This window comes from Cyprinus carpio, chromosome B18, assembly GCF_018340385.1.
Source record: "Cyprinus carpio isolate SPL01 chromosome B18, ASM1834038v1, whole genome shotgun sequence".
NCBI lineage: Eukaryota > Metazoa > Chordata > Actinopteri > Cypriniformes > Cyprinidae > Cyprinus > Cyprinus carpio.
In genome coordinates this window covers 20362482-20387938 of record NC_056614.1, presented here as the reverse complement: position 1 = coordinate 20387938, position 25457 = coordinate 20362482, and the positions used below count along the sequence as shown (strand labels likewise).

At 35.0% G+C, this 25457-nt stretch overlaps 1 protein-coding gene across 5 annotated transcripts in view; it reads left to right on the top strand.

Moving 5' to 3' along the window:
• Positions 1–20590: 20590 nt before the first annotated feature.
• Positions 20591–25457, top strand: part of LOC109108993 (cadherin-13-like) — a 355177-nt gene continuing 350310 nt past the window's right edge. For 2 of the 5 annotated variants that reach the window (XM_042744285.1, XM_042744286.1), the window contains exon 1: positions 20591–20783. In XM_042744285.1, coding sequence (XP_042600219.1) covers positions 20739–20783 — 45 coding nt within the window. In that variant the 5' untranslated portion in view covers positions 20591–20738. The remainder of the gene's footprint in view (positions 20784–25457) is intronic. The other 3 variants (XM_042744288.1, XM_042744283.1, XM_042744284.1) reach the window with 2 other exon arrangements.

The following is a 25457-nucleotide window of genomic DNA, read 5'->3' as shown; positions in this document are numbered from 1 at the left end:
ATGCTAGTTTAAGGTGATATTTTTAGTAGAACAGAAGTTCCTCTCAAACTGCAGTACATCTGTTCATGAGAGAGACACATTTTTTTATACAGTGAAATAACCCTGTCACTGTCTCAGTGGGAATGACCTTCATAGTGATACAGAAATCATCTGGTCTATATGCGGAGTATTGTTGCTATCAATATTAGTATTTAGACTCTTAAGTCACATATGAACATGCATGAATGTCATTGCATTAGATGAAAAAACAGCATTTGTTTTCAAGCTGGATAATTCACAAAAAGTTTGGAAGGATTTTTTAATATTTTTGACAGAAGTCTTCTCTAATGCTCACCAAGGCTATTTACTTGATCAAAGTAAATACAGTAATACGGTGAATTATTATTATTATTTCAAATATCAGTTTTCTATTTTAATATGAGATTTAATTTATTCCTGTTATGATAAAGCTGTATTTTCAGCAGCCATTACTCCAGTCTTCAGTGTCACATGTCATGATTGGAAACCGTTGTAATACACTGATTTGCTGCTCAAGAAACATTCATTTTATTAGTTTTGAAGACAGTTGTGATGTTAAATTATTATTATTATGTATTTATTTATTGTGGAAAAGAACAGCATGTTTGAAAAAGATGTATAAGCACTAATTTCTTTTTATATAAATATATATAAATAAATAAAATGCATTTTGCTGACCCCAAACTGTATACAACATAACAATATACTGTTAATTTAATTCAAGGACATTTTCTGATTATTGCATGTTAACTGAATGTGTACATAGTTAATATGAAAAACAAATTAGAAGTAATAGCAGGGTTATGTTAGTTCTGAGAATTCTATTTGCATATGCCTCTTGCTTGTTTTTTAAATAGTAATTTAATTATTTCTTTATCTGGCTTAAATGTCCAAATGCAGTATATTTTGAAACTATTGTAGGTAGCATAAGTTGCGAGCTACTCAAGTTATTCTTTTGATCAAATTAAATTAACTGTGGCTAAACTACAAGGCTACTAACAAAGAGACATTGAAGATATTTAAGGGGGAAATACCTTCATCAACATGAGAGACGAACAGGTCGACCCACTCGCCCTAGTACTGTAAAGACCACTGTAAACAGTACACATTCTTCCAATTGTCCTTCCCCCCTCTTCTCTTCTCTGCTGTATCTAGAGCCTGTGTTCTCATAAAGGCCAGAACCTAAGGCATTGAAACATTTGTATTCACTAAAGAGATGCTGAACAATTTCGAATAGAGGTCTAGTAGAAAGCTCATCACAGCACTGTCCTTGACTGGTTGATATGCTTGAGAGATGTACTGCACTTCCAACAGGAATACATTATTAGATGATGAACTCTGGGGCTGTCAGAGAGAGACAAGCAAATAACTGTAAGATAACCCTCATGCATAGCCATGCAGATAAATAGTTTGTTGTCTGTTATCTTAATAATGTCTACCCCTGAATTGATTTAGAAGTGAAAGGAGAAATCTCGTCTACATGCTGAAGACGCTCGCGGATAACTCAACTCATGCTGAGCGAATGTGACTTTACTAGACAGCAGACAGACAGTCGTGTTCTTTCAAAGGCTTCTTCTTCTGTAACTTGTGTCATGTTCTAACCTGTTCCTTTTCGAGTAGCATGCCACCCTCATTTCCTTTCATAAATGTTAAACTGCATGGTTTCTCCAGCCCAGCTGTTCTCCCGTGTCGCATATGCTGAACTGCTCTGGTTTAATTGTAATGAGGCGGAGGGAGGGAGAGAGAAAAGTGAGGGTTATAATCATTACATAGACCCACTTCTCTATGTAGTGTAATTTTAGCTATGCTCAGAGGGAACATTGATTGCATTATTTCTAGGATGTTATGTATCGCAGTTACAAATCCCTTTCTTACATCCATAACCTTAATTGCACTATATGGAATTGACCAAAAGCCATAGGATCTAACATACAGAAAAAAGTCAGAACAGTGCCCACAATTTTATTTTAGAAGTATACATTTTTAAGAATGATTAGCAATTATTCTTTAGAGCTGTTATACTTGTGCCTTTCTTTGTGGTTTTATTGACATAGACATATAGGTTTACATTTTTAAGAATGATTTGCATTTATTATTTTGTGCTTGATGAATGACAACATTTCTTGTACTATATTGAGATTGAAATCTTAGAATGTCAGTTCTTTCATTTCAGAATCAGTGGCAGGACTAAAAACAGCATGTGAATTCAAAGTCATGTGGATGAAGGACAAGATGTCAGTGAGCAATTGTGCATGATGGAATAAAACTCTACATTTTTTTTTCCCCGTTTATTTTTTTTTTTCACTTTTTGTAAGGTTATAATCATACTGAACTGACAACACAGAAAAACTTTTAAAGTTTTTGGGATTGTTTAGTTAGAAAATTGTCATTGTTTACTCATGTTGTTCCAAACCTGTATGATATTCTGTCTTCAGTGGAAAAAATGTGAATGTTTAAAGACCCTTTTTTTTCCTCAATATAACAAATATTAATGCTTCAAAATGATTTGTACACTGTATCCCACATCTTTTGAATTCATACGATAGCTTAAAAAAATTCATGTACAGGTATGAGTCAGATGCCACTATGTTTATTATAAGCTCTAATGAATGTGTAATGTAGCGATTTTTGGTCCGTTCCTTATAATAAGCTTTTGCATGGCTTTGGAAGACTTTGAATATAGTGCACAAGTCCACACGAGCCAATTTTATGGTACTTTTTTGATATTTCGGAGCTTGGCAGCCTCAATCCTCATTCACTTTCATTACATGGAAAAGAGTAGGTAGGAAATTCACCTATAAACTCAACATTTTGTGTTCCATGGAAGATAGAAAGTCATATGGTCTGGAAAGATGTGGGGGTGAGTAAAAGATGACAGAATTTTCATTTTTAGGTGAACTACAGTACCACTTTAATCTTCAGGGCCTTTTGAGAAATTCTCTTTTTCACTGCAACCTTTTCCAATGCTCTCATGTGAGGTGAGTCAGTGAGATATATACGTGCAATATCCTGTGAGCTGTCTGGTTTCACCACCCATCACCTACAGACCTTAAAAGCTTCACTCAGCTTTCGCGAACGCATTTAAGTACAACCAACCATGAACATTAAACTGTGTATGAATTCAGTATAAAATCCCACCTACCATGCATTAGTTCTATATGAATAGTTTACATGGAGCTGGTCACACTGTATAATAATGGATTTTAACTTCTGTACTTGGAAAAAGTACCAGGCATGTAGGAACGGCCTGAGCCAATTGTACAACCTAGTAATTTCAAAGAAAGAATTGTAGCTGCATAAGAATGAATGTAGCTATTCATAAGTGTTGCTTAAAAGCCAATGAGCAATTTAACAGTGCTACTTTTAGATGTAACTGTGGGATTCATGTATACTTATGAGTGCATTTAGCATTTGCATGAAATATAATTACATTGCTGGTGTTCTGTTTCATGTTCTTGTATGGATTTGGCCTCAGGTGGTCACACTGCACTTTGATATAAAGAGATGTGAACATTTTTGTTGGCTAGTAGTATACGTTAAAGCAGACTCCAAAAGTCTGAAACCAAATTGAGTATCTGATACAAAATCTCATATAAACCTGAAAAGATTTAGAAAAAATGTATACCAAGAAAGAAAGTAAAATGAAGAAATATTTACGATTCCGTACCATTTTTAGGTTACAAATCAAATGCACAATTTTTGACATTGATCATGTGAAAAAATTTAGCAATGGTTAGATGTAGTTTCGTTGAAACTCAAGATGTTCTTTGGATAATATCAAATCATGCTGGAGAACATGATCTTGTATGTAATGTAATTTCATATCCCATAATACACTCTATGATGTATAGATATACCTGTAATTAAGATATTGTAGAGTATTTAGAAATATATTTGACCACCATGTTGTCATTACCTTAACAAGACATCAAATTGTCCAAAAATCCCCGGAAATTAAGATTTGTTTTTCTTGTGTATAACCACACATATTTTCCTATATGTAATGTGCAACTAGGCAAACAAAGTCAGATAAAATTTTTGAGTATGTATTCAAAATGCATGTATGCATGCAAAGAGAAATTAATTGAGTGTTTAAGCTATATTATGTAAAAACACAGTGTAGTTTTTGGCTTCGTTGCTACATATATATGCGTTTTGCAGTGTGTATGTTCCCATATTTTTTTGTTTTATGCAGGAAAATGGACAAACCAAATGCAAATGAATTTTTTTCCCCCACTCAAATCAAAATACGGTGATAAATTAGAAAAAGTGTTCTCAGACGTTTGGTTACAGTGTGTGATAGTTATTCAAATTGTCTGCACGAAGCTCTGGACCATGTGCCTATTCATTAATTAATCATGCTTTTTCATAAATTTAATCAGCCAATTGCAATCAACCAATGCAAGTAACATACACACATGCTGTGTGCAAACTGCTAACGCTCCAAAACACTGTGATATCAGTTTTTAACTGCAGAGATGTTTCTTATCCTGTTGCTCCAAATCAATTTGTGCAATCAAGCATTCCAGAATGAGTTAAATTTCTTTTAATCTATACTCTCAAGCAAGTGAACCAGTAATTGCAGAAGGTAAGTTCTTCTGAGGCTCACGTCTGTTGTGTGTATTTGTCTCATAGTCTGCAGCCTGTGTGCTTCCACGCGGTTAGAAATGGTTTGTTTCTCCTTCATTTTCATTGCTTCTGCCCTGGACGCTCCCTATCCCGTAACTCCTGGAGCGAAGCTGAAAGGACACATACATCCAAGCATAGAATATATATGACAGGAGAAAAGGGGGGAGATTAGCAGTAAATGATATTTTCATGGGCAGCCATAATTCAGCCTGCATTTGCAGACATTTGAATAAACACCATAAATTCAGGCGGCAGCGGCTCTTTTTCTGGCAGTAATAAAAGGTAAAATGAATTGTGGGGAGGTTTTAATGCGTGGCGCGTCTGATGTGGAGTGATAGGCATCTGCCGGGGCACTAGGAGCGAGGAGAACTGGATTGGGGGAGGGTGTTGAATTGCTCATGGGGCCTAGAACTCCATTTCACTTGTAGATTTCTCACGTCTTTTCATTTTGCCATTACTTACCATCCTGCCTGACATAGGTGGCAATAACAAAGGGTTGACAGGTGAGACTATATACTGCCCTCCACCACAGGAAGGGAGAGAGGTTCATGTTTGACAGGGGCCACGGACCCCAACAACCTGCGATACTAAATCTACTCTTAGAGTGACTGATAGAGTATGAGAAAGGCAGAGATGTATGTTGTTTATGCATTTGCTTGATGCTAACAGTAGCTTAGTATATATATATTAAATTTAAATTTAAATTTATGCATTTAGCAGACGCTTTTATCCAAAGCGACTTACAGTGCATTCAGGCTATCAATTTTTACCTCTATAATATATATATCAAAGCGACTTACAGTGCATTCAGGCTATCAATTTTTACCTCTATAATATATATCATATAGCTTATCTTTCAATTTGCGTTCATCAGTTTACTATTAGTTCCTTTAATGTGAAAAGTGTTATATAGTTCATTTATTCAAACAAATGTAGCCATTACCAAATGGAATTTATTTGATTGAAATTAAAGTAAAACAGAGATATTGTGAAACAATAATAATAATTATTATAATAATACATTTATTTTTATATAGCACCAGTAAAAATTAATTTTCAAAGCGCTTTACACTAAAGAGGATACAAAGTTTAAAAGAAAAAAAGAAAGTAGACAGGTAAAAATCAAAAAAACACATCAAAAACAATGTAAGAGAAAAACACAGATCAGCAAGTCTAAAAAACTCTGTGAGTTTTCAGAGTGGATTTAAACACCTTAAAAGATTCTGCATGTCTGATATTATAGGGGAGAGAGTTCCAGAGTTTTGGAGCGAGGGAGGAAAATGCCTGGTCACTAGGGCTGTGAATCTTTGGGTAAACAGCAAATCGATTCGATTCACAATTCATAGGGTTTAGATTAAGAACGATTCGTTTGATACGATTAATGATTATATTCTGCATTCTTTAAGTGCATTCACAGGATTATTTAAATGCTTCCCCTAAATTCTTTATATGCTTAGTCAGGGGGCAAATTACACGACAAAAAAAAATAAAAATAAAAATTTTTTCCACTGTTAGATGTTAATTTAATGATGACATATGGCGTATGATTTTACACTAGTAAAAAAGCAATATATTTTAAACATTTATTTCAAACTAAGTATAGTTCAAATCTATTACTGTATTTACTGGCATATATTGCACAGGACTTACTGATATAAAAATTAAAACTAAACTTTATTTGGAGTACTGCTTGTGCACAATGCACATTTCTTAATATTAAGTCTAAAATTTGTTTTAATGTCACTATTGATGAAAATTATATGAACTTTGAATAATATCAGTCTTTATATCAGATATAATATATATATCTTTATATCAGATAATATATCAGATATAAAAATATCAGACTCGTCCAAGCCCTCCTAAAACACCATGTTTAAACACGCCCCGACATGTCTACGTTACTGTGTGGGAAGGTTTGCATAAAACCTCCTAAATGTTTATGCAAAGAAAGAAGGCGTAACTTTTATTCTTGCTGTAGTATGCTCCGTCCATGCTCAGGCAATGTCAATGGTATGACAGAGAGCTGAAAGGCTGGTAAAAAAATGTGGCTTGCCTCCATTTTGGAGAGTATCATAACGAATGCTTGCACTTCCGTTCCGTGTGAACAATGCATGCGCATTGAGCATTGCGCTGCTGCTAACATCAACACGGACATGCGTCAGCACGCCCATGCATTGTTTACACGAAGCGGAAGTGTGCGCATGCATCGTGATACTCCCCAAAATGGAGGCAAGCCATAGCAGACTGGATGAGGAGGAGAAGAACTGTTGAATAAAGTTGTTATTTTTGTTTTCTTTGTGCACAAAAAAGTATTCTTTTAGCTTTGTAAAATTACGGTTAAACTATGGATGTCACATGGATTATTTTACTGATGTCCTTCCTATGTTTCTGGACCTTGATCGTGGTATTACCCTTGCTGTCTACGGGAGGGTCAAAGAGCTCTCAGAATGCATCAAAAATATTTTAATTTGTGTTCCGAAGATGAACAGAGGTCTTACGGGTTTGGAAAGACTTCATCTTCTTCTCCTTCTCCTTCTCCTCCTCCTACTTTGTCACTCTTGTCATTGGTGCGGTTTGTAATTTTCTCATCCCATCACAACATATTTGCCTTTGTGTGTTTGGCGAGTGTATTTGCTCATGTGGCAGTCAGTGTTTAAAGGTGGGCATTCACTCTGGCAACCTGGTGTCTGGCAGCAACACTTTGCTTTGTCAAAAAAGAGAAATAGATGGTGTTATTAAATCATTGATTTAAAACACTGACTTCCACCCTGGGTGGCAGTTCAGCCAAAAGATTACAGTTATTTTCTCAGAAAGCTCCCTTGTCATGGTTTGAATTTGCCTTTAGTTTGCTAGATAGTTGAACGGTGAAAGTCATCTGAGGTCCTTTTGAAATCCTGGTGTATTTATTTATTCATTTAATATTTATGTGGTTTTTGATAGCCATGACAAAGAGTCATGGAGAAAAAGAGACGGAAATAGGAGAGATCAGAAAAGCGATTCCCTGTCTTTTAGTCTGGGTGTTTAAAGGCCTGCTTTGGCTGAGACTGTAGACTTGATTTGTTCTGTTCAGCGAGTGTGTGGAGTCGGGGCCGCAGGCACCTCCATTCCACTCTGATTTCATTTTGACTTACTTGTAAATGAAAAAGCCGTTGTCCCATCTGCAGAGGTGAAGGGCCAGGGCACTTGGGTGATTTACAACTGCACATCAACATCACTATGCCTTTTCTTAGCCTGCTTTGTTATTTTACGTTATAAAATCCACTGCAGGTAAATTGTAGTTATGTGTGTTTGTAGGGTTTGAATGTTAATACTGAACTGATCCTTTCAAAATGCTTCAATTGATAAATCAAATGTAATGTTTTGTTTAAAGTTTTGAATGCCATTGTTTTATGGAATGATTCGCCTTTTATGTTGTGAAGTTCAATCAAATGAGGTTTCAAGATAATGCAAGTTTTGACTCTGAGGCAAAGAATGTACTGCTTTAACATAATATTTTTGTGGTCAGCAATAAACACAGGGTCTGAAATGCTTTATGATCACCCATATGGCACAAAAAAACAAAAACAACAGTAACAATCTATCTATCTATCTATCTATCTATCTATCTATATATATTTGCTAAAATGTTTCAAAATATATTGATGTAAATATGTAAAGACTCTGTATTTGTAGTTTGAACACTTGTAGTGTCCCGATCTGTCCCATTCAAATCTGAAGGATTGGCAGCTCACCTGTCAATCATCTATTGCACTAAAACAAGAACTTTACAGTGACTCAAGTGATGCAAGCATTTCTGAAGTTCCCTTTTATATACAAGCTTGGATTACATAAAAAAAAAATACATTTGGAAGTATTTCAAACCTGACCTTTTCAAAATAAACAAATGAAAACAATTATTAAGGCAGAAATATATTGGCTTCAAATTCATCTGAGTCATATAAAAATAGCTGCAACTCAAGTATGACAAAGCACCTGTCAGTTTAATGTTTGCCAACTTTAATCAATATGAGATTTCATGAGCATAACTGCATTACATTATATGATAATAGATAGCAGCATCAAACATAATTACCAGTGTCAGTACTCCTATATCACTTAAGATCTTGTTTGGGACAGCATAATACCATGCTTGTAGGCCTACTATTTTTGCAGCAAGTATGCTGTGCCATCACATTTGACTGTACAATACTGCGTTTATCATATTTCTGCAGTATGTGTACTATGACCTTACAATATTTGCCAAAACAGAGCATATTGTGCTGTGAACTATATGCTATGTACATCACAATGCTAAATGAACAGCAATTGATATTGCAATTCATTTTTTTTTTATTATTATGTAATGAACTGTGAAATAACATTTTTTTTAAAAAAGTTTAAAAATAGCAAAATAAAAATTTTTGTTCCTGAGAAATAGCTAATTAAGCAACTCCAATTAAATATTTTTTTATATACATTATTTTTGTTGGACATTACAATTTATTAATGTTCATTAATAAAAACAGCTGTTCATGTTAGCTCAGGTCTATTTAAATAATATCAACAGAGACCATTTTTTATTTTATTAATGTATTATGAACTAAGATGCTTTAGTATTTTCATTGTTAGATAACTAATGTTAACATGAAATCTTTTGTAAAGATTTTATTTTATTTCATTTTATTATTTATTTTATTTTATTTCATTTATTAGTAAAAAATAGAAGGCATTATAGTTTACAGTAAGCAATATGGTAATATTCCTTTCCAAACATACACCTATATCAGTTTCTGTGGTTTAACACCTGTTAGTAATCATGTCATATCCAAAAAAAAAAAAACAAAAAAAAAAAAAAAACAATTCACAGCTTCCCTCTCACAGGGTTATTAATAAATGGTTGCAATGAGTATTCAAACACCTGTTCCTGGTTGTGTCATCACTTTCTTGTTAAATACATTGACTGAACAGTTGATTCTTGCATGACTTAAATCTCAATGTTATTGTCTTCTGTGAGTCTGTTACAGAAAAAGATGATGATGGATTCCATCTGTTTACCAGAAAGTGGAAGAGTAAATATTCACAGTGAACAGCTGAACTATATGCTGAGCTGTAACTCTTAAATTAGCACTGGAAGTTGTTCATAAACCCTTAACCCTCATTTCTCCCTCTTTACTATGAAATAAACATGGATGAACATCAGAAGGTATCTTGTTTCAACTGCGGAAAGACGCTTTGTGATTGGTCAGACTGACTGTCAGTCAAGCTCCCTGCGAAGGATCAATTATAGGTGCTAGATTGTGACTAGAAAATACTGGTGTTTTTCTCCCACCACTAAAAAGAAAATTCATATTATTATTAAGATTTTCTGTGCCAATTGATTTTGGGAGAGACTTCTCTTGTAGACATGTGACTGTCACTGAATTCTTGCCTGTATAGCACTTAGAAAAGTAATAACCATTTTTAGCTGCAGCGCGTACGTGTCGTTGCCCATATGAACAAAATGACATCACAACTCCCTCATCCTTCCATGAAATAATTGACATATGAATGCATGAGGATCCATGCAGATATTCTTTTACAGATATCAACGTGAGAAACAATTAGTCCGAATAGTGGTTCTGAGTGCAAGCCAGAAGTACAGAGCATAATTCATCCCTAATTAGCATGTTCTCTTGTCTTTAATTAAAAAAAGAAGTTGAGTTAATTCAGTGAATTTGTTCTGAATTTATTTTGGTCTCTCATGCTCATTAGCTCTATCAGGGATAAACTTATTAAAGCAGATTCAGAGCTGGATAATTCTCAGCTGGAGGACTCTTTCACAGAGTTGAAACTGTTCATTGAGCCACTTATTCTGTCTAAATCGACATTTGCATGCAGTCTCAAAGTCGAATCTGTGGAATGATGCTATAAATTAATTCAGTAAAAGACTGTACTGACTCAGAAATGGATTAGTCATAGTTTCACTGACTAATAAGGCAAAATGGTTGGTATCATCTGCCCAGTGGTTCAGTGATGTAGAGACTGTTGTGCAAGACCTCAGCGCTCATCCGTCACCAAATCATTTTTCAATTCCAAATCCTTAAATAGTTGAATTAGAGCTATGGTGAATGAATCAACACAGAGAATTGCAAAAGGCATCAAAAGAGATCATTTTAAGCACATTTAATTTCCGAATCCAATGGCATGGTTGAGTGTTTCTTTATATATATATATATATATATATATATATATATATATATATATATATATATATATATATATATATACCAAAGTATATAATAACTCAATTATATTTAACATTTTATTAACTAATAATATATTCATATATTATTGTAGTAATATATTCATTTATTATACTTAATATATTTATTAACTAATAATATAATGTAATGTGATATGCTATTTATTATTATTATTATTATGGTTGTTGTCACTGTAGTTGTAGTAAAACTATGGTATGATAATAATAATAATAATAATAATAATAATAATAATAATAATAATTATTATTATTATTATTTGTTGTAGTAGTAGTATTTTTAACCAAATGTTCTGTATTTTATACCAAAGTTTTATGTATATATCTTTTTTTTCTTCTATTTTAAAACAAGGTAAACAAGTAAAGTATATTTCACTAATAATAATAATAATAATAATAATAATAATAATAATAATAATAATAATAATAACTATTTTAAGTAGTATTAGTAGCAGTAGTGGTATATTTCACAATTTATTGACTACAATATGATATTCAGTATCAGTGGTATTTTATTTTATTTTATTTTATTTTATTTTATTTTATTTTATTTTATTTTATTTTATTTTAACCAAAGAATTATATACCTTTGTTTATATTTAAACCAAGATATATAATAACTATACTAAACGATCATTTAATATATTTCTTTATTACTATTATTATTATAATTATTATTTGCCATTTATATATTACACTGTTCTATTGTCATAATACGAAGCTGCTTTTAAAAGGAGTAAAAGGCTTTTTGTATCTAGATGGTGTAGTCATGCCATCTTTCAGCAGGAGCTAACTGGACTATGCTAACTAGTAAAACATTGACCCGTGGTTTAAATGGTACTTTGCACAAGTGGCTATATTTAGAATCAATTTAGTGTAGACTTCAAACATTTCCATGCAAATGCTGGGCTGTGCTATATTCATTGACAGTCATGTAGAGGTGGTTTGTGTTGAGCTTTCAGTGATGGAAACTCATGAGTAAATATAGAAAATGAGTCTCTTGAGTGGCAGCTCAATCGGGTGAGTGTTGAAACAGGCTGATTTAAAGAGACGATCAACAGAAAATAATTATACATGAGGTTATCTGTCATTTGGGACCTTGATTGTATTCTGTCGTGGTTTACCCATGGGTATGAAGCATTAAAAATGAAGAGGAATAATAGTGCTAAGATAAATAATGGAGTGTAGGTCTGTGTGTTGGAGGTCGTTGTGTTCTTTCAGGATTTGGACAAAAGAATTCTGATAAATTGTATTCCATTATTGAGATACAAGCAACCATTGAGACAGCAGTGGCTCTTCATGGTTTGTTGTGTCCTTCGCCATCTGCAACAACTGAACATTTCTGAACTGACCATTTTTGAGAAAACACATTTTGGGAAAGCATGAGCATCAGAAAATGAACTCTTGGGTTTAATTTAACACTCCATGTTTTGCTATAATTTCACCGCTCTTGAGAGATCCACTATTCTCTGAATCAGCTAGATTTATTCCACTCAACCTTGGTATATTTTAGTGTTTTTGTGCAGGGATGGACCAGAATGCTGTGTGCTGGCACAATACAAACCACTGTCTGCTGTATTCATATGGACTTCAGATATATTGATTTCCATTTTATTTCTGAAACAAGCTATTTTTACAATACATTACATTTTACATAAAGTGGTTAAGGAATATGTAATTCAGTATGATCATAGATACCTAAAGCTTCCATTATTAATAAACTAGGTACTGGAGATTGCATTTTATTTTGTGATTTTACTGAATTTATTCATTTGACTTGTACTGTAATGGATTACTGTAGGACGCAATTTGTTTTAGCTGCATTAAAGGTGACATATCATGAAAATCTGACTTTTTCATGATTAAGTGCTAAAATCTGGTCCCCGGTGCGTCAACAGTAGAGCCCTGGCGAAAGTTCGAGCAAAGCATGCTAACTGTTCTGTCTTTGTCTGCACTGATGAGCAAGGAACACTATTTAGAGTCCCAGGCTCTGAGGAGACAAAAGAGATGGATTTATTGATTTTATTTACTGTATATTACACTGCTGCTACACCGATCTAATATAAACATGCAATTTCTTTCCTAGCTGTTTACCTTCACAGACAAGACTGTTTTTGTAACTCATGTGTTAAAACCTGTGCATATTTGACCGTTTCAGTGCAATAAGACATGAAAGAGATTAGTACTCCCATGCCACGTGACACCTGTGTATGTGCTTCGGATGTGTGTGCTCAGAAAACTGTATATCAGAAGTTTAAACTGATTGGAATCACTTTCAGAATATCTGACTTTTTTTCTAGCTGCTAAATAATAAAAACCTTGACAGCCAATCAGAATCCATTCTGCTTTAAAGTGCTTGAGCACTTAAACGGGTCATGAAATTAAAGTTTTTAAAGTTTTAAAGTTTTCATGTTTCTCGAGGTGTTCATGTGTTCTTAGTCTTTTTAAATCAAAAATGGTCATATTTTAAATATAAACGGTCATTTTTCTAGCCTTAATTTAGCCCTCTGAATTGAGCGCTCTGTTAGAAGGGGCATGTCTGGTGTGAGATTTCAATGTAAATGTTCACTGTTATGAACATTTTTGCATATGAAATTAGCATTTTATGTGAAACTCTCTTGAAACGTTTTTACTATAACAGCCGAGCCACCAGTGAGTTTTGAAACTTGCGGTATGTTGTTATTGTAGAGTAACCTCTCATATGTGTAAAAATATTAAGAACATTTTGATTGTGTTCATGACACCTTTAAAGCCACAGATGACAGAACTGCAGTGTGTGCTTATAATAAACAGAATGTTATTAGATGTTGTTGTGGACGCTAATATAGTTATATCATTAAAGTTCTCTTTATAGTTATTGATTTTGGTGTGAATGGTCCATGAGTTGTCTCATGCTGCCCTAGACAACTGCCCTGTCAACCGCTTCAACATCTTTCACTGTGACTTAAATGGTTTGGCTTGATGTTGCTGGAACTTTTCTTTTCTTTAAAATCGTATTTAGTTTGTATCTAAATGTGTCAGAGTGTTTGTAACCACACTGTGTTTCCCTTAATTCAGCATTTAAGCTGTTGCATTACCTGAAAAATGGCTTTTAATGGCTGGAGTCGACAAGGAAAAAAAATAAACACAGCAAGTGCATCTTAAATGAAAATCACTTCAATCCTGGCAAACATTTACTTTCAGCGGTACGGGTTGAAAAAATGAACTTTGACTTGATTGTGGCCTGTTGCTTTTTCTTTTTTTCCTGATGAAATGATGCAGCCTGCATCCCCACTGAGAGCCCATTGAAAAGCTCAGAGTGGAAAAAATGACTTTTCCATTTTTGTTTTCTATGTTTATGGCTGTTTGCTTTTGTAACACGTGTCTTTAACGTCTGTGCATGTGGTGATGGGTTTATCCAGAAGTTCATGTGTTTAATAAAGTAAAGATGATGTGTTTGCTATGGGCACAGAGGGCAAATCAGTTGAGTAGACATTTAATTGACACAGGGCAGAGTAATTTATTCAGACTAATAAGAATGCTTTATAGTTATCCGACTAATTTATTCTTGGCTATAACAGTAGTTTATGGAAATCGGGGCATGTTCTGGAGCTCACTGTCCATGAGGCCACCTGCTCCGGCTGATGAATTGGTGCCTGTAAATTGTCAGTAAGGAGATTGTGCTTCTGCATTTAGGAATTTATTATAAAAGAGCTTTGGACATGTTAGAAATCACAATTCCACATGTTGCATGAGTATTTTTAGTTTGACAAGCTTTAGAGATTCTGTCATACAAGACAACCCTTCTCTCTACATTTTAGAAGCTCACATCAGGAGGTAGACAACCTCAAATGGATTGCAAATGGCTGTCCAAATAGCATATTTATAAAGTTTGTGCTGCCATGTGACTTGATGTCCTGTGTTCTCTGTAAAAGCTGAACCTTTTACCAGATATACAAATAATATTTTTATTAATATAATGGTCCTCAATAGGTTTTGCTTCAGGATTCAGGATTTTAGGATTTTAATTTGGGCAGTGAGTCACAGCACCTAAATAAATTTATCACATAAAACAACAACACCAAAAGACCTTAAATTTAAACATGGAAATATATTAAACAAAGTGACCAGTGAAACTGTGCCTAAATTTTGTAGTTTTATTGGACACTTCATTTTGCATCACTAGTAAACATATGGAATGTGTTTTCTCCTTTCTTTTTAAATGTGTTGCTATGCTGTGTATGGTTTTATTTTTATTATTTGCATTTAGCATTGTTTTTCCATTCCAGCAAACCCAGTACAAGTCCATTTAAATGAAAGAGAACATTCATTTTTATAATTAAGTGCCTTCAATAATATAATGATTTTAAATGCTCTTTTGCACATTTGTTTTCTTTTGGTGATATTAGTGGGAAAAATTACTCCATATGTCCCAAAGAAGAGTCACATCTTACTTTGATAAATATAAATATGCGTGTTTTTTGCAACTGACAACTTTTAAATTATTATTATTAATTTTTTTAAACATTTTTTTATTTTATTTTTTTACCGAAGTGTATACTTATTTAATAATGCTGCCTTTCTATATAATAAAAGTTAATAGTGTCTAGGGGCTATCAAGTTCCAAAAATAAGAAAAAGCATCATAAATGTTATTCTAGTACAATAGGCTAATTAGAGCTATGCATGCTCATTTCACCATTTTATATTACATTTGCCGTCATCTAACAATCATTTAAAGTTAATCATCTTTAAAAACACTAATTGAATAACACTGGTAAATGTAATTTAGCAAATTTTACTGAATATCCAGTTATAATATAACTTCAGATGAACTGTATAATAGTGCATGAGTCCTATTTCACTCTAAAGGTATGAAAAAATGCAGTGTGAACATTCTGCTGAGCTTCTTTTTTTATGTTCCTCAGAAGAAATAAAATCATACAGGTTTGAAGGTGAGTAAATGACATGATGTTTATGTTTGAGTGCACTATTTTTAAACTGTTTCTTGTAATCGCACCTTTCTTTTTCACCTCTTGACAACCACTTAACTTTTTTTTTTTTCAAGGATACCTAAAATAAATGCACGAAAAAGCATTTGGGAAATTTTAGCGCCATTTAGAGAGAAATGCTTGTTGTTTGCAAGAGAAAGGAGAGAGGTAATAAAGAGAGTACAGGCTGTAATAAAGCATCAAATGGAGGGACCATCAATCTGCTCCAGCAGTGCTGGCACATGGGAGCTTTCCCTGGTCCAGCTCAGATTCTGGCAGTGCATCACCTGCTCACTCCCAAGGACAAAAGCCTGGCCAGGGAGAGGGAGTAGTGCTCCAATGGACACCATCCTGTACCTTCTGAGAAGGAGGCTTTTGCCTCACCTAGTGTCCATTATTTGTAATTACATCCTCAGGAGGACCATACATTCAGATCATGAGGACCGTGTGCAACTGAGCATGTGGATTCAGTCCAGCTGGCTTATATTAATTTTGCTGGGCAGTCAGAGGTAGAAGGTCCTACTGAAAACATGAACGTGGCTGGCATGTGTTTAAAAACAAAACATAACAACAAAAACAAACAAACACGTTGCATTGTGTTGCAGTGTGTCCTTGTTGTCGTTACGGCAAATTTATTTAATCAGTCTAAATAATTGGGCAACATTCAGACAGACATTTTCATTTACTTGTTTGGTTAAGGTTCAGCTCTCTGGAGATCGGTGGCGTTCCTTCACCTGGACATTGATTTCATGATCTATTTCTCAATTCACACAGTGAGCAGAAAGGATGGAAAACCATTATGAAAGTAAATCAAATTGATTCACCTGTTGTTTTAAATTAATATGAAGTAAGAGATCATAGACTTGTTAACTGATTGCTAGAGAATGTTAATCGTTATTGTAATGCATTGATTGCAGACCTTGGGTTTTTGTTGGCAGATGCGCGCTTATGCAGTCGGCCCTGGTTTTTCAAAAAGAAGAGATGTTAAGAATAAATTCATTTTTACACAAGTATTTTATACACAAAGAGCTAATAACAAAGAAATAACCATAAAATCTTGTCTGGTTGCTGTTTATGCCAGTAAAGCTCTACCCCCAGCTCTCAGAGGTAAATATTACTTTAGATTATGCAGCTATATAATGCAGCTTTCTTTGAGGTGAGTACTAACCTGACCTATTTTTTCATCACTTTATAGACTTGTAAACACTTCCTTTACTCCTTTCAGTTTTGTTTATTTACTGGTTTTATTATTTAACATTATGCATCACTGCCTCTTTGCCATTTTCATGATTGTTGATGCATTTGCCCTCCGTACTAACACTCTGTGCTCTTTTCTCTTTTCAGAGAGGGGAGGAGTGGATTGTTTCCCATAAAGAATATTTTCCGGCACTCTAACTCCCATTCAATACCAGGAGACATTTTCATCCCTCCCTTTTCAAGACAAGATAACAAGACGTCAAGATAACAGGATGTCAAGATAAGCCCCCAAAATTAAAAAGCTCCATTTGTGCCATTTTTTCTACAGCAATCGCTCATGTTAACCTTTGCATATATATATTGTTGTTATAATTTTCTATGCAAATTCAGTAAATGTCTCGAGTTTGTCTGAACACATTTTTAGATATTCCAGTTTGAACTGTTGATTTGTTGGTCACTAAGAAGGAAAAACATAGAAACTTTCAAACAAATTTCTTTTTTTTATTTTGACATTTATATACAGTAGAAGTAACATCTCAGGTGTGGAATATTGAATCAGGAGACTTATTCCTTGAGTATTCACTCCCGAAGCGGAGATACATTATCTGAAAACATTTTGCTCTTGTCTTGACATTTTAATCGTTCTCATATGGTTTCATTTTGTAGTTCTTCATTTTTCACTTAAAATTGCAGCTAGATCTCTCTTTTCATCGCCACCTTGACAATCCAAGATACTGGAACGTTTTTCTTCCCCGCCACGCACCTTTTTAACATATGCGTTTCAGACAAATCCACAGCAGCCGTAATGCTATTTCCAGCCCGGATTCTTTGATAAAGAGCTATAGCGCAACAATTCCGCAACATTGTCTTGAAAAAGCAATTCCTCAGGACGTCACAACAATTCCTAGCCTCATTTTTCACAACTGGACAGAAAAAAGGGAGAGAGAGGGAATCTGAGGGGGGTTGAGAGATGATGGCTCCTGAGGTGACGGTATACGCATTATAACCCCTCCCCTTTATCTACTCTAAGCAGATATATGCACAAATCTATCCATTTGTATGTGGCTGCAGAGATTTGTGGGTAGAATATGAATGGATAAAGAAGAGTCTTTCATTATCTTTAGTCTTGATTAAACTTCTTCCTTTGAAATAGGAAAAAGCCAGCCAAACTTTTAACAGAAACTCTGGTTGGATAAGAAGATGCAGGTAGAGTGAAATGGTAGTAACCTTTCAGCCTAAAGGGAAACATTTGGTATTTTCTAATCTTTTTATATGCATTTAAAGCTTTAAAGAGTTAACTAAAGTGTTTGGATATTGTCTGAGATGTAATAGAGGTCCATGATCTACAGTTCTATGTTTGACTGTGAGCATCTGGCCTTTGCTGTCTTTCATAACAGGAAGTGTCAGATTCCCTTGACGTGCATCTAAGACATGTTGATATAACAGGGGCAAAGGAGTGCTCAAAGAGCAAGGCTGTATTCCCATACCAAATATAAATGTGTCTTTCTTTTTGAACGTTTTGGCCTGAAACTCCCGTGACTGTTGGTCAAAGGATATTTGTTTGTGCTCATTGTGGAATTCATGGGTCATTGTGATGGATCTTTGGACACTTTTAGCTGTACTGTCTGTCATCACTCTCAATAGCCTGTGTCATGGTACATGGGGGAAATAAAAAATGATGAGCTGAGAGTAAAGCAAATAAAAATCCAGAAGCAAATATAAAGCGATAAAGATTCACCTGTCTCTTTCAAGTGAAACATTTGAATTTGAGCTCCTTGCTGGGTGATTTTTCTCATGTGAGCAAACTATTGTTAATTATTTTAGCTATTTGTTATGTTCAGATTAACTTTTTATTCTCAGATTTACCATGTAAAATTCTGGAACATTCCTGAGAGCCAAATGTTCAGCTCTCTTGATTACCAGTGGTCATTTTTAGACATTGTGTCAGACACTCTTACTGAGATATTAATAGACATTCTGTCTTTTCTGAACCCCATTAGAAACTTTTTGGCACTGAATGTCTAGACATGACAGCTGACTAAAATACAGTGTTTCTGTCTTTTGAACATGGGCCATGGTCAAAGTAACAATTCCACAATGGGGGGACTTCAGAAAAAAGTTTCTAGTGCAGCCTTTGGTTAGAGAGAGTTTTGCTGAAAATCACAAAATCCAAGAGAGAATCTGTGGTTATTGTTGTGACGTTGTCAGTCAAGTTAATAAATCTGTGTGCTGTGGTTTTGAAAGGAAAAATCCTGACACACAGATGACAGTTTAACCCTCATAACAAACACTAACTTCACTCTAGGTGCTGTTCTAAAAGTTTAGTGAAGTTGTTAAAAAGAAATTGACCTTGTTTGTCCAGCATCTAGTCAACTCCAAATAGTCAACATTTAGGATGTTTTGCTATTATTTGAACTGTGGAACCATAGGTATTTTGAATTAGACTTCTTAATCATTATTCAACTTCCTTATGAGGTTTTCTTTTCAAAATCGTGAATCTTTGATGTTTAGGTGAGTATGTACAGATTGTTCTATCAGGACTGTTTTTCTTCACACACAGATACCAGTTAAACCTTAATGATTCTAACAAACCTGAACTTCAGTGTAGATGCTTTTCTGGAAGTTAGTGAATTTGGTATTATAAACAAAATGACCTTGTTTGTCCAGCCTCTACTATCCTCTCCAAATAGCAGACATACAGTATAAGATGTTTTGCTATTGTTTGAACTACAGAATGTGGGTGAATTGTGAATTAGACTTCTAGCTAACATCCTCAGAATTTGAGGTTTTCTTTATTAAAATCATGATCATGAGTCTTTGATGCTTTAGATGGATATTGTTCTATCAAGACAGGTTTAGAATTCAAAACTGAAATAGGTGTTTCATGCACTTGTCAGCCAATAATTCAACCACAACAAAAAGTTCCTCAGAAAACTGCCCTTTTAAAAATTGTCTATAGGTTCTGACATTGATTTGATTGACTCAAACTTTTGGAGATTGTTTCCTTATTACATTTTAAAATCCCTTTTTAAGATATCCCATCTATGCATGGTTATATGCTTAGTGGTATTTTATGATTTGCCTATAGGATTTTTTTCTTCCTCCTGTCCACGACCCAATCTGAACTAACCTGTGACCCATTTTAATGTCACAACCCACCAGCTGAGAATCACTTGATCTAGAGAACACTCTATAAAGTTTTGATTTATGACCAATCATAAACCGTGCCTGTGCTTGCTGCTTTTCTCTTATGAAAAAATTAAACATGACACCTTGAAAGCACAGCAAGCTTTCTGGAACTATGCATGTTTGATTATTCTATAGTACTGTTTCCATTAAATGTGCAAAATACCACCCTATTAAACTCTTTATTCTCAATTTGTCTTTCCAAACAGAAAGTTTGCAATCTGATGAGGATGAAGGAATGCAATGCAAAGATGCTGAGACTATTACTTGCGCATCAATGCGAGCATATCAGGTTCATACGAGCGTCAAAAGAAGAAACACCCCCCTCTATAAATCTATTGGTGGTGGACTCCAATGCTCTGCTCACGAGGCTGCAGTTCTATTTGGGAAGTTGGCAGCTCGAGGCAGAGGGGCTTTACTCTCGCGACTCTGGAATTATGAACAGCGCTGGTCTGACCAGCATCTTGTTTTGAACATTATTCCCACTGATCTGAGACCATGGAGTTCGGAACCCGCATTTTCATCGCATTCCTCGTTTCCCAGGTAGGCACGAGAGGTTTCATTCCGTTATGTTCAGCAATATCGCTCGAGCTGGTTCTTAGATTTATTTTGCGTTAATTTAGTGTCGGGAAAATTATTAAATTAATTTGTGAGCGCATTGCACGTTTTTACAACTCGTTAAGCAGAAAGAGTTGCACTGAGATAATAGCCTACTTAAAGATGAATGCCACGAGAAGCAGAATGGTGATCAGTGTAATGTAACATGTTATTCTTTATTTCTATTTATTTCTTTATTTATCACAGTAACGATGTCTCTAATGCGTTGAACGTAAAACGTTAGACGTTTACTCCAATCCGTTCGTGTGATTCAGTGGAATGCACTGGGTTCAGGTGGGTGCAAATCACGAGCAAACTCAGTCTCACATCGCATCTATATTCCGCTCAGCTCTGAAGTTGAGCGCTCCTTTGGCTCCCTTCATCAGGAGACATTCACACGACGGGCTGACTCACGGAGCCCTGCTCCATTCACTAAAGACAGCGAAGAATCCGTAAATGAGCGAACAAATGAACGATTCAAGACTAAAACAGCTCCAGTAATTTGAGATCGCTGAAACTAAATGAACCATTAACGTACAAATGAAAGATTAACGATAAATTCATGCAATCTCTGTTCACTTCAGAGAGCTTAAACAATAAACAAGATTAACGAATAGTAATCAAACAAATAAAACAAGAGTCGCTTTATTCACAAACTAAATAAACGAGACAAATAAATAGTTATAACCAAATACAACAAGTGATTGACTGTCTCGCTTTAATCGTTTATCACTTCAAAGAGATGAAATGAAATGAAACTGGTATTCTGGTAAACAAACTATTAAAATTAGAGATTAATCATTTAGGACAACAGCGCGTTCACTTCAAAATCAAATAATGAAGCCAAATTCACGCGTAAAGAAGTAAATCGATCCAGTTTAAGGTGGCAGATGTGTTTTGGAACATTATAGCTGTTTTTTTTTTACCTGGTTTAAGATGGTCATTAGCTGGATCAAGCTGGTTGACCATCTTGGACTGGCAACAAACTACAGCTACATTCAAGCTTGAAGTGGTCGAGCTTGCTATATGGACATTGCAGATAATTAACCAGCCTCCAGTGATCTACTCGCACCAACTAATAACCAGCTTAGAAAGCAGCACGTTCCTGTAAAGCTTCGAGCCGCTGTTACTTTCGTTCACCTGAGGCTGTTAATACTAATGGACCGTTAATATTGTCATGATCTTTGTATGTGCATTACATTGTGAGTGGTAGTCAGTTGGGGGTAAAAGAGACATTATGGCCGCCTCCTGCATTAAAAATGTTGATGGCTCATTTGTAAGCCACTGCTCAACAGTTAATTCCTTGTACAGAATAATGAACAACAGGTGTCGTGCTGGTGGTGGTTCCTCTCACACATTAAATGCCATTATTTTCAGAGAATATGATTTACAATGATCAAACACATTAAGTTGTGGTTCCCAAATGGCCCTCTGATGATAATATGCATTTGATGGACGTTTTCGGTTAGGTAAATGTTATTATGGATTAGTTAGTAGTATGTAAGGTGATTTATAACTTTGCATGCCCTCAGCATGTGCTACATGCATTATTCATCATTTAATTTAAATGCATCTTCTCTGTTGTTTATCGCACGGAAAGCTTCAGGCTTTGTGCGCAGTTTAAAAAAAAAAAAATTTATCCTTGAGAACTTTGAGAGACCTATAATTGTGCACTTATTATTAATACTTATTAGGCATAAGTCACATTTCAGCTCTTTTCAGGTGCTTCAGAGGGCTTATACTTTTATAGCTGTGAATCATTACAATGCTGTGAATCTTCAGGGACTCTGAACAGATTCCAGCACATTCTTTTTTAACAATTCATTGTAAGCAAGATGTTGTCTATGTTTGGCTTCCCTATGCAATAAACCACTTTAAATAGATAATATCCTCATACAATGCTCTCTAGTTCGTCTCACCCTCACCATCTACCTGGCCAGTAGTGCGAAATCCCTTTTTTCCTCTCTGGCTCCGTGTGTGATCAAGTGAGAAGGATCTTATTTATAGTCATGCAGGTAGGGCGCCAAGTTTCCCTTGCGTATCGGAGCCTGTGAATTCCCCTCCTCTATAAATCCCTGTTTCCAAAATGAAACGTTAAGCAGTCGCGAGTCGCTGCAATGATTCAGAATAAGCGTGGCGTATCCGTGAGGTGCAGACATTTATCTTTTGCTCTCTCTCCCCCATTGCTTTTGTGTTTTATTTTATTTACTTATCTATTTACCCAGATCCCCCCAGCATGGCGCTAGAAAATAGAAAAAGAGAGCGAGAAATGGAAGGGAAAATAATTTCCCTCGCTTGCTGTAAGATCCCTAAGTGGCGAGGGTCCTTTGGAATGGAACATGCAGTCCAATATCTCAGGTAATAGATAAGTCAGTGCGGCCATTTAAAGTTTGGAGAGAATGTTGTTCAGTCCAGGATGCACATATTGGCTTTAAATCTTTATAGGCCACACTTAAAGGATCAAACTTTCAAATTAAAATTTCCTGATAATTTACTCACCCCCACATCATCCAAGATGTTTATGTCTTTCTTTCTTCAGTTGAAAAGAAATTAAGGTTTCTGATGAAAATATTACAGGATTATTCTCCTTATAGTGGACTTCAACAGCTACCAAAAGGTTAAAGGTCAAAATTACAGTTTCAGTGCAGCTTCAAAGGGCTCTACACGATGCCAAACGAGGAATAAGGGTCTTGTCTAGCAAAACGATTGGTCAATTAAAAAAAAAAAAAAATAGTATATGCTTTATAAACAGAAATACTTGCCTTACACTGCTCTGCGATGCACGTCCATGACTTCATGTAATACGTAATTACGTTGAAAAGGTCACGCGTGATGTAGGCGGAAGTGCTAACTCAGTGTTTACAAGTCTAATGTGCAAAGACGCAGTTAAATGCTGTTTACAAAAAATTTGAATGTGTCATTGAACACACAACAACTTTTGAACCGGTCCACCTTCTCCACATTTGTAAACATTGACTGAGTCAGTACTTCCGTGACCTATTTAACATAATTACGTATTACGTGAAGTCGTGGATGTGCATCGCAGAGCAGTGCAAGGCAAACATTTCTCTTTATTAAGCATATACATTTTTCGTTTTTTTTTTTAGAAAATGACAGATCGTATTTGCATTACTTTCCCCTTTGATGACCTTGTGGCACGACATGGACATTGCGCGTTTGATGACTTTGCTGCCACTTATGTGTTATTCCTGTGATTCATCAGTCTTAATGAGAGAAAGAGGCGCTGCTTTAGGCTGGTGTCATTTCTATTTATTGCAAGGGTAACAGGTGCACATTGCTTCAGCCAGGGCATAACGCACAAGCACACACACACACACACACACACACACACACACACACACACACACACACACACACACACACACACACACACACACACACACACACACACACACACACACACACACACACACACACACAATCACACTTTCCCTTTAGTCGCAAAGCCTAAAGGCAGTCATGCAGAAGGGCTGGCTTCAGCTGTGTCCACACTCTGTGTCTAGGGTGCTCATCACTAGTTACAGAGTGCATGTATATATAGCATCCCTTCTTAGTGAATGGTGAGATGAGGTAGGTATTTGCGTTTCAATGTAAAAATGCAAAGCACCCTAAATATTTAAGCGTTTTCCATTTAACATACTCTGTTGAGATCATTCACTTTACATTAGCATTACTTTAAATGCATTATGCTACATTTCCATCGGTTGCATGCTTTTCTCACCAAGGAGGTCTATAAATTAGGTTGGAAGGTTTAGACTTTAGTTTTATAGATTTGATATGCAGTAACATTAAAAATTTGTTTCAATTAGTTTATGAAAATGTAAAAGCTAATAATATAATAGTATTTAAATAATACAAAAGCTAAAACTGAAATTAAAAAAATGTAAAAAAATTACAAAAGCACACAAATTAAACGTAAAATGAAAATATATAAGTAAAACTAATTCGAAATATTAATAAATACCATAATAGTATTTAAATAATAGTAAAACAATACTGTCTGGGATGCAACAATGTTAAAATTCTGGCCAATACCGATAATCTGGTAATTATTTTTAAGTTATGGCCAACAACCAATAAATAGCCTATATTAAATTTCTATACAGTCTTGTCTAAATAAATAAAAAATAAAAAAATGTAAAAAAATAAATAAATCCATCTTCTGAAATTTTGGTGTCACAATATTATTATGTAAGGTATGAAAAATGGATATTTGAAAAGAAAAAAAAAAAGATGTATGCTTTCAGAATTGGTGTAGTTACTGCATCCACCAGCAGGGACGAACTGCTGATACTAACTTGACTGTCTGTTCTTCGCAATGCCTTTAGGTATCTTTGCACTGAAGCACAGACAGAAATTGGGAGGTCTGGTTTGTATTTAACCTTGCAGATGGACTGTACTGTGACTCGTGCTTTCATCTTTGAAGTGCGCCATTAGGAGGAAGCTTGTCTTACCAGAGTGAGAAATCTTGATTAATTCGCACACTAGCTGTTGAGCACAATACGGTAAATGAAGGTCTGGTAATGATGGAGATAATGAGAGCACCCAGTCATTAGCACTGCAGTGGCTCTGAATGGTTCTCTCCCTGTGTCTACCCTC